Here is a 10,812-nt window from a genome sequence, read left to right as displayed (position 1 = left end):
AAGACGAGAAGTAAACTGTTCGTGAGAGAGTCTGGAAGAGGTTGAGGGGGCGGAGAAGAAAGACGCTTCGAGGGTGAAGGTAGGTTGACGTCCATACACAAGGAAGAATGGGGAGAAGTTGGTGGTTCTTTGCACGGCACTATTGTATGCAAAGGTAACGAAGGGAAGCATGGTGTCCCAGTTGCGGTGGTCGGGCTGGATGTAGGTGGCTAGCATATCGGACAGCGTGCGATGAAAGCGCTCTGTGAGCCCATTGGTCTGAGGGTGATAAGCTGAAGAGGTTTTGTGCACGGTTCTGGAGGCGTGAAGAACTTCGGCAATGATGCTGGAGAGGAAGGACTTGCCGCGGTCACTAATGAGGACACGAGGAGCTCCATGGCGCAGAAGGATGGCGTTCAGGAAGAAGTGGGCGATCTCTGAAGCAGAGCCGGAAGGAACAGGGGCCGTTTCAGCGTATCTAGTTAAGTGGTCGATGGCAGTGACGATCCAACGGTTGCCCGTTGGTGTTAATGGTAAGGGACCGTAGAGGTCAATCCCAACGACTTCAAAAGGGGAGAAAGGACAGGGGAGAGGCTGTAGAAGGCCCGCAGGGGCAGACGTGCTCCGTTTACGACGTTGGCAAGAGATGCAAGACGCAATATATTTTCCAACAGCGGTTGAGAGGCCAGGCCAAAAGAAACGGCGCTTGATGCGGTCATAAGTTTTCTGAAAGCCTAAGTGGCCAGCCGGGGGATCATCATGAAAGGCCTGCAAAACTTCTCGGCGAAGAGAACGGGGTACGACAGGGACCCATGAGTCACCGAAGGGGCTGTAATTGTGCCAAAGAAGGATGTTGTCGACTAGCTTGAAAGAGTTAAGTTGGCGACGTAGGCGGGCATTCGGTGGCCGCGTAGCACCGCTCAGACGGTCGATAAGAGTCCGGCAGTAAGGGTCGGCCCGCTGCGCTGAGGCGAGATCGCCAAGACTGGGAGCTGGCATGAAGTCAATGGGTGCGGCGGTCAAGGTTGAAATAGCCGTCGAAGGGGTAGTTTGGCAGTTTGAGGATGCGGAGGACACGGGTTGCGGATGCGGAGGTTGGGTTTGGGCGAGGGGACAACGAGATAGCGCATCGGCGTCCTGGTGTTTCTTGCCCGATTTATAGGTGACGGTAAAGTCATATTCCTGGAGACGGAGAATCCAGCGGCCGAGGCGGCCGGACAAGTTTTTCTGCGAGGACAACCAGCACAGGGCATGATGGTCAGTGACAACTGTGAACTGGCGGCCGTACAAATAAGGGCGAAATTTCTGAATGGCCCAGACAACAGCGAGGCACTCTTGCTCAGTTATCGTGTAGTTCTGCTCCGCTGCAGTCAGTGTACGACTGGCGTAGGCGATGACTTGCTCGCACGAAGAGTGCTGCCGCTGCAGAACTGCACCAATGCCGTGTCCACTGGCGTCCGTGTGTAAAATCGTTGGAGCATTGTCGTCGAAATGTGCTAGTATCGGATCAGATGTGAGAGCCTTCTTTAAGGTAGTAAAAGCGACCTCACAGGCCTCAGACCAAACAAACGGCTGGTCAGCGCAGAGGAGCTTATGCAAAGGGGCCGCAATAGAGGCAAAGTTGCGTATGAAGCGCCGGAAGTATGACGCTAGCCCCAGAAAACTGCGCAGGTCTTTGACGCGCGATGGGCGAGGAAAATGCAAAACTGCAGCCACTTTATCGGGATCAGGCTTTACACCCTTCTGGCTAACGACGTGACCGAGTACCTTGATAGAAGTGGAAGCAAAGCAACATTTCTTGGTGTTTATCTGAAGGCCGGCCTCAGAAAGTGCGCTTAATACTTCATCAAGACGAACAAGGTGTTCAGAAAAAGTCGAAGAAAAAATGACTATGTCGTCGAGGTAGCATAGGCATGTTTTCCACTTCAGGCCTCGGAGAACGGTGTCGATCATGCGCTCGAACGTGGCCGGAGCATTGCATAGGCCGAACGGCATAACGTTGAATTCGTATAATCCGTCGGGAGTGGCGAAAGCAGTTTTTTCCTTGTCGGCCTCATGCATAGGTATTTGCCAGTATCCGGATCTTAGGTCGAGACTAGAGAAAAATTGTGCACCTTGGAGACAGTCGAGGGCGTCATCAATCCGAGGCAGCGGATAAACATCTTTTCTAGTGATCTTGTTAAGGGCGCGATAGTCAACACAAAAGCGTACTGAGCCATCCTTCTTTTGAACCAGCACGACAGGCGAAGACCAAGGACTCGAAGAAGGGCGTATGATGTGGCGCGTGAGCATGTCGGCTACGTTATCTTGAATAACCTTGCGCTCACTAGAAGACACACGATACGGGCGACGGCGAATGATGCCCGAACCATCTGTGTAGATGCGATGCTTAGCTGCGGTGGTTTGGCTCAAGGTTGTTGCCTGGGTATCGAAGGAAGCGGCATGCTTCCTACATTACCCAGCACCTCCACCACTTGTGAGACAGGAGACAGAGCGCAGGATGGAGCGAGCTTTAATGGCACCCGCAAGTATGGCGACCAACCCTTCGAAGAAGAAGATGATCGATGATGATGGATATGTACAGATGAAGACGAAGATCGCATGTTGTGCTTTGAGCGATGATGATGGATATGTACAGATGAAGACGAAGGTCGCATGTTGTGCTTACAATATGAATAACGCCTGAGGGCATTCGACAATAACAGGTGGGGAGATAAGGTGTTTAAATACTCCGCTGACTCAAAGTGGCGGAAGAGACTACGAAGCTAACCAATATGTATGCAGGAAGCAAGGATGGAGATATGAAGTTTAAAAGACAAGTACAACCCGCAGAACGTAAAAACTGGATTAATAAAATTTAAAAGAAGCATTTTGTAGGACTATATTGAAAATGGAAAAAGAAGCTCCGGAAGGAATCGTTCTGTGATAACTCAAGAGTAGTGCCCTATTCGATGAAGCTAGATCAGGGTGTCTGAGGACTCGAAGCTACAAAAAAGTTTAATTCAAGAAGGTGACACGTGAAGCTACAAAAAAGTTTAATCCAAGAAGGTGACACTAGTTCAACACGTGGTAAGTCTGTAGAGATAATTGAACATCTTGTAGGTGGTAGAAATTTCCGGAGCCTTTCACTACGGCGTCTCTCATAGCCTGTGTCGCTTTGGGACGTTAAACCCCATAAACCAAGCAACCTGTACTAGAATGTGGCGATATCGATCCGGATGTCGATGCAGGTACAGTCACTCTCCCCGAGACCCTTCGGGGTAGAGAAACAATGTTTCTGCAGTACACGTTAGCAAAAAGCTGGAAGATTGGTGGCTTAAAAGCAGGCAGGGGACGTATGGTTACAAGTGCAGGATTATAGACTCTATTTAAAAAAAGAGATGAATTTATTGAACGATTTATCACACCGGTAACACTATTTAAGAAACATAAAAAAAGCCCAGCATGGTGGCAACTGCCACCACCCCGTTTCAAAGTGGACGCTGCTATCTTCCGTCAATCCAGTTGACAATAGTTGAGTTCAGAAAAAGTCTGCAGAGACACTTAAGACAGCTTACGTGTGAGAAGCCGTAAGCCCACCCGCTCACTTTGTCAACGCAGTCGCCGCGTGGTGCGGCGTGATGTAACCGAATGCCACGCAGCTGGCAAGCTCTGAAAGGCAGCCGCCGTACCACAGCCCGCGCTCCGCCTTATATGTAGGAAGCGATAACTAATGGGTTAATACCCATATATGGAGTGTTGGTCTTTCTCTACTTAACATTCATAAACCCTGGGATTCCTGATACCCCTCCTGGCGCAGTGGTGCAGCGGTTAAGCGACGCTTCACCGCCCTGCGATGACGGGTGCGGCCACCGGTGGGGCTTGTACGATCCAAGTTGTCCCGAGCAACCTTGCGCGACCAATGATTAATTTAACCCCAACCAGCCAGGTTGCATGAGTACGCCAACTTTCATGGATACCATCGACTGTCAACACACACACACTAACTTTGTCACCGAATAGCTCATGCGATCGTTCGATGACACATGAGAGGAGGAAATGAGCCCAGACATTTCAAGCTCCCTACAACATTTATATTACGGGAGTCCAGTACAATTGCTTGGTGTGGCGGGATGGTTTTGTTCAATGGCGGGAAAATAACAGCCTTAGTTCGTCGTTCAATTATACGCATGAAGTTTAATGTTGCCCATTCACCCGGCACTGTCACGATGCAGTGACATGCGGATATTTATTCTGAAATATTCTTTCCAGAGAAAAAGACGCTGGCTTCATCTCTAACATTAATAAATATTATATCGCGGTTTAGGTTTACAATATCGTAAAGGTATACTATATTAAAGTGGAAAGGTGAAAAAAAACGAAAAAAAGAAAGACGGGCATTAGTTAGCTAAACCACTTCCTTCCTCTGGCGCAAACACGACTGTGCAATTGGCGAAGCCTAACCGCGCGGTGCAATTTTGTTGTGCACAGCTTTGTAATGTTTGCACAAATGTGGTTAATATTTGTACCTTTCCATACGTATCCAGTATATAAAAAATAATTATGATGGGAGCTGTAGCAACCGGTCGGCGGCAGCGCCGGGCCGAACCAAACCAGTCAAGCAGCCGGGGCAAATGGTCGGAGTTTGTTCAATGGCTTGCGTTTTTAAAGCCAAGGAAACAGAGCAGGAAACAACAGGGTTTGTCGAGCGGCGCGCGTGGTCTTCGGCGCAAATGATAGCAAAGTGATAGGAGGCACGCGTGACCCTGACAGCGCAGTTCGCAGCAGGAGCTAATGCAGGTCAGCACGGCACACCTCACGTTACTTGAAGGTTTTATGGCTGTTTCACATGACGCGATTGTAGCCGCAGCGCTGCGGGATTTCCGACGTTTTGCGACAGAACGGCGCGTCTGCGTGACAGAACGTACCTGAATGTACCAGCATCCGCACGACGATCAAAGAAAACCAGTATGCTGCAGTTTAAAGGATTCATTCATTGTATGTCTCTTGATTTCCTGAAAACTTGATTGCCTGCAAGGCAACTGTAGGCCTTCTGGGAACTGCTTTCGCGCCAGCCGTAGCACAAGCGCCTGTTCGCGCATAGATACCTGATTTGTCGTCGTAGTTCTCGCCTCCAGGTTTTTCGAAGTACTGCAGCACAACAGATGTCGAGTTCCAGTCGTGGACCACGGTCAGGTTCTCATCATGAAGCTTCCAGCGGAGAAGCTGCCGACGCAGAGAGTGACGAACGTCCCGAATAAGCGCCCGAGCCTCTGGCCGAAGATTGCCGGGGAGAGTGGCGCCGCTGAACCTGAAAATGTGCGCGATGTGTTCGTTCAGTTGTATGGTGTAATGAAATAATGGAACCGAACATCTCTGAGGCTCAGGAAGCCGCCCGCTGTTCTAGTTTCTTACGTCGTCACCGCGGCCCCATCGTGGTGCAATGCAGACTTAGATACAACTGGCGGCGAAACGAATCTCCATTACTCTTGGTCGTTGGGCGTGGCATACATAGTGCTAGTGGAAATAGCGCTCTGAGAAAAATGTGAAGTCAAAGGCTACTTTCAGAGGACGGACAGAAGGGAAGGGTATGAGCGATGTGCGCAAGCGATATGCAGAAACACAAAACAGCCGAGTCCCCGCATGTAGTAGCATCCAAGCGACAAACGGAGTGCACTTCAATCCGCACGAGAAGCGACGAATGAAAAAACCGTCCCAATGTTTTTCCCCTCACTCGTACAGGGATTTTTTTCATATAGCCGGCAAATTGCTGAAAGCGATGCAGTGCGGTCTGCTTGCACAATCCTGTATGCGCTATTCAACACTGCAACGGACAAGGTTCCCTCTTCCCATCTACACGCACATCTTTGCATGAAATAGGGATACAAAGAAAATAACTAGCAGTTAATCCTTTTGCTAGATGCTTCGAGAACTATTTTTTCATAATATTGGGACCCCATAATTAACCACATCAAAATGATACCTGCAGTACTGTTTCAAATTATTGTTCGTTTGCCTCTGGTACTCCTGTCACGCTGCCTCCGAGACTTGCACTTAATAGTCGCTCAATAGGCAGCGCATTCAACGGCTTTGGAATAAAAGACAGCCAGCACTGTTACGAAGCAGTACTTAGGCTTTCTGATCGCTGCTCTGAAAAAATTATCCTCGATCTTGATGCATTATCAGTCTTGTCTTCGGACCAAAATTTTGCACATTTTTCTCAAAAATGCTTCGTCGATTGAAAGTCATTCATTTAATTCTTTATCAAGGTAGTCTAAATGCCACACAATTGCCAATTGAGCTTCATTTGGACATCACCAAAGTTCATTTTATCTACCACTGCTAGCTCCCCCAACGAAGAGTTGACTCTCCGTTAGAATGCAAGTTATTGCGAGATTTAACTAGTTCTGGAATCCAGAGGAAAGGACCAGAAACATGCTTGCGCCTGTCTCGGAACCTCTTTAAGCAAGAACTTGGTTTCACTTTTCTAAAGGACAGGTGTGAAGTATTGCCACAGTTCAAAACCAAAACTATCAGCGCGTGGTACACTACGACCCACCTGTGAAGCAAGGCGGCGCCGGTGACCACGAATGTTTTGCTGAAGCAGAACGCGCCATGCCCGAGATCCAACTTCTGCCTGGTGCCGTAGAAGTTCAAGAGAAGCTCCTGGTTTCCAAACCACGCCGCCACCTGAACCGTGCACCAGGACAGCAGAAGGTGCATTTCCTTGTCACCGTACTCTGCCCACATCTTCAAGAACTCGTAAAGAAATGGACGTGAATTGGTGAGAAACTGGACATCTTCATCCTCGTTCGTCACCACTCCGTAGTCCAGCAAGGCTAGCTTCCACCGCTCAAGCGTCAGGTTTGGGACCATTTGGTGCAAATAATAGTCATTCACCTTCAACGGCTTATGTGTGGCCGTGCTACTCCAAAGATAGTACAAAACTTTATCTTCAAGGTCTCGCGTTTCCTTATATGTCACCGAATCACCGTGAGTTAAAGTGCTGCTTGCTACCATGAGGTTTCTTTTCAAAACTTCGAAATAATGTTCCCTGCTGCCAGGGGAGCGAAGATGCTCTTTTGCCCTCCGGCCTAATATGTAGAATTCCTGTGATGGTCGCAACAGCACATTCTTTTTTCGCCCACTAGAGGTTACATCCACACTGAGGATGCCATCCCAACGAAGTCTGATCGACAGGTGCAGGAGGGTCCGGAGATGATCTGGATGCTGCGCCCTGAGAGGCCACACGATGTTCGCCGTTTGCAGGGCCAATATCACGTTCGGCAGTTCGTTGCAGCGGGCTCTTCCAACGCATTCGCAACTGAGGTAGAACGCTGCTGCGCGTTGCATCACACTTTGTCCACTCTTGGGTACCTTCATATCTTGAACAATGTGGGACACACGGGTGAGAGTGTACAGAAGTGCATCGTCACTGACGCTGACCTCATAGCGACTACTCCAGCCATCGCAGACGTATTGTGTGAAGCTGTCGCAAGGGTTCACTGAGGAGTTGATGGACTCTCGCAGCCGCTTCGAGTAGGCGGCGCATGCCAGCGTGTCGCAGGTCTCGTAGTGACGGTTCTCGACGCGCATTCGAAATGCCAAAAGCGCCGTCACTATAAAGGCCAGAAAGACGCAGGGAATCCCGGCGCAGGTCTTCATGCACACGCGGTTATTAGTGGCATCAGGACTCTGAAAGAGTGTGTCATGGGAAGATGAATTAATTCTCCACTATTCCGTGAACAAACATAAGGGTGTCGATATGTCTGATGTATTAGAAGCACATGGGCCTGTATAGCGTATGCGGACTTCCCTTTGCTTGTGACAGTGAGAAGAGCTAGACATTTTAAGAGAGCAAAATTGAGAAGTCGCTTGCTGTACAGGTCTTATTCATTAAATATATATTCCGGCGCAGTTATTTTTAAAAATAAGTAACTGGCCACTGCATCCGTAGCTGGGACCTTATGAAACTTTTGGCATTGAGAATTTTGGAAGTTCAAGGCATCTCACACGTATCAGCGGAATAACTTTGCAGGATGTGAGTATGCGGTAGAAAAATTATTATTGCGCAGTGAGATAATTGACTGGCCTAAAATGTTTCAGGCAATGAAAAGAGGTGCGTGATCTGTCCTCTAGTATTAATATCACGTGACTGGATCGCGATGCAGAGCTCGAATACTTTTTCCTTAGAGCGCTCATGGCGTGTACTTTTGCATATGGTCTCCATTTAATTCTGGCGCTATACACGCCGTCGGTGTAGAATGTCTCAACTGGTCGGTTTGCATGAGTTATCATCCAGGTAAAGAATTACGAACGGCGCCGTGCTGTATCCAAGAGGGCTAGATTCCCTGTAGCTGCTAGAACCAGTGAACGATGGTGCCTGTTCCTACCCAAGAAGTAATGAACCACTTTAACAGCTTCATTAAGGCGAAAGCCTTTAATGGCTCATGCTCGCGGTGTTCGTCCATGCTCGCGGTGTCCGTCCGTGCGCTAGAATCGTGCCAATTAAAGTGTCCACTGTTCCAAGAGGGCAGTTCTGCGCCTTCCCTCTGGTTCAGGTGTCCACCAAAATGTGTGACTGATACTGCGCCATTTCTTTTCCTCAAAAATCAATTTACGAATTTACCATATGCTTTCCAATCTCCCGCTCCATTGGTTTCGCAGCTTAAAGCACGACAAAGGTGTCCACTCCTGATTACAACGGACAACGGCGACGGCAACGGCGACGGCAACGCCGCGAAACGGAGAAACGAGCGCCAGAGAACTGCGCTCTAAAAGAGGTTTCGGGGAAATGAAAGGCGCAGTAACTGTCTTGCACTCTGCTCAATACTGGGGCCAGTGGTCGTCGCCAATATCGTTACTGTGTTGGGCGATATGGGCTTAATTATCCGATATGAGGCTGGAATCAGGGCCAGTGTCCGATAATGCTCTCTCTCTCTCTCTCTCTCTCAACCGTGATATTATAAATCACAAGTTGGCCGGAAGGCTTTCCCGCCGATGGATGACACATTGGTGAACTGTGGACTCTCCTCCGCCTAGCGGCGCGACCTCCTCCCTTCCTTAGCAACCAGCGCGCCGAAGGGGGGCGCTGTTGTGCATAGCAACAGTGACGTCACACAGTAGCGGGAGAACGAGCGCGCGCGTCGACGGTGGCAGCTGCACCGCCAATCCTTTGCCAGACGTGTGCTACTACTTCCGAGAACTGTTACTAATTCCGAGAAACGAACACCCACTATTAAACGGATGTTGTTTTCTTATGCTTATACGGGCTCATACTTATATAACGACGTCCTGGAAGTGTGCGCCATTGAAGGGGTACAATGCAAATATTAACTGCAAAACTCTGTGAGCTTATCAACGTCTGGCCTTTCGAATGCAACATGTTCTCATCAGGGCTTTCTGTGAGGCCTAGCTAGGCTTGTGGTAGAAGGAGTACTGAAACCAGTCATGCTGTTGTCCACAATAATTGCTAAAAACTTATCTTTCGGTTTCTGGATGCGTTGCTTACCATAATTTGAAGACCCGAGCGCTTCTGCCCCTCATCAGGACGCTCCACGGCGGGCTGCGCACGCGCGCTCAGAGACCTTGCGTTCGGCTGGCTTGCAGGGAAGCTTGGTTTGGTCGGTTCCTCAGCCTCGACGCCCACTTGGACTCGAATCGCGTTGCGTATGGTGCGCGTCGTGTAGTGCGGTTCTGCGTCAGTGCTCTGGACTTGCTCAGCTGGAACGGTGGTGAAGTCACCTGGAACGCCGCTTGGGGCAGCACCTGAGTTGCTTGCTGTTGGAAGCGGCGCTTGGCCCTCGCTCGAAGGTGGCATTACGGTACGCTCGGTTTCCATGAGGCCGAGCGGTTGTAATTGGCTCGCGGTGACGTCACACCGCTCAGTAGTCGGGAGCTGGGACGACGTTGGCTGCTCATCGCTTCTGTTGGTACCAGGAACGCCTGCTGCTCTAATTGTGGATGTCTCGGTGAGCGCTTTACGCGTGCCTGTCTGGTCAGGAGCCTGCTTACCATCATCGGCGACTTGTGTTCTTGTGTCGCTGCGATGCTCGGGTGACCTCTCGGCGCCTCTTTTTCGCTTCTTATGCGAGGTTTTGGACGAGTCCTTCTCCCGTTCCGTGTCTTTCGCGTGTTGGGGTGATTTCTTTTTCGCCCTCTTGGAGATTCTGGAGGACTTTGACACCTTCGTGGTTTCCTTGGACGCAGAATCGGGATCCATGGCCGACGCCGCTGGAGTGCTGCTTCTTCTTCAGCACGTTCGAATGCTACGCGTGGCCACGTTTTCTTTTGAACGCGAACAAAAGTAAAGAAAAAGAAAACACCAAGTAAGCGCCTTTCCAGCTGGTCAGCAGCAACAGCAACGAAAATTTCATATTCTGTCTAGCAGTCTAACAATAACAATAATTTTCGATGCTGGACTCGCGGGCTTCGTCGGCCATAAACCCATCGCCGCTCGGCGTCCGCGTGTATGGACGCAATTTTTTAAATACCGACGAGTGTAAATCAGTGGTAAGGTCCCTATGCCACTCAACCGAAATACTCGGGTGCGAACCCAGCTGCGGCAACCGCGCCTCGATTAAGGCGAAAGGCAAAAGGCGACTGTGTTATGTCAGCGCGCGTTAAAAATCTTTAAGTGGTCGAAATTATTCCGCTGCCATCCACTTCGGCGCCTATTTTTATCTTTCTTTCTCACTTCCACCTTCCTCCCTTCCCTCGCGGCGTAGTTGAGGTGCCCACCCAGATATTGGAAAGTTACAGCCCCATTTTCTTTTCTTAAAACCAATTTTTAATTTTTTTCCAAAGCATCTACGGTTGTAATCAGGACGTCAGTGGGGTAAATTGGTCTAACTG

General features: G+C 49.7%; 1 protein-coding gene across 1 annotated transcript; it reads right to left on the bottom strand.

Annotated features, from left to right (window-relative positions):
- Positions 1–2,941: 2,941 nt before the first annotated feature.
- On the bottom strand, positions 2,942–10,812 carry LOC149336326 (uncharacterized). The gene is made up of 4 exons (XM_089554126.1): positions 9,470–10,812; positions 6,518–7,653; positions 5,067–5,269; positions 2,942–2,964 (listed from the first exon to the last, which is right to left on the bottom strand). The coding sequence occupies exons 1-4, from the start codon at positions 10,178–10,180 to the stop codon at positions 2,942–2,944; spliced, it is 2,073 nt and encodes a 690-aa protein (XP_089410252.1). The 5' UTR covers positions 10,181–10,812.

The sequence above is a fragment of the Amblyomma mixtum genome, chromosome 7 (assembly GCF_055824585.1).
Source record: "Amblyomma mixtum isolate Tamu chromosome 7, ASM5582458v1, whole genome shotgun sequence".
NCBI classification, from domain to species: domain Eukaryota; kingdom Metazoa; phylum Arthropoda; class Arachnida; order Ixodida; family Ixodidae; genus Amblyomma; species Amblyomma mixtum.
This window is presented reverse-complemented; position numbering and strand designations above follow the sequence as displayed.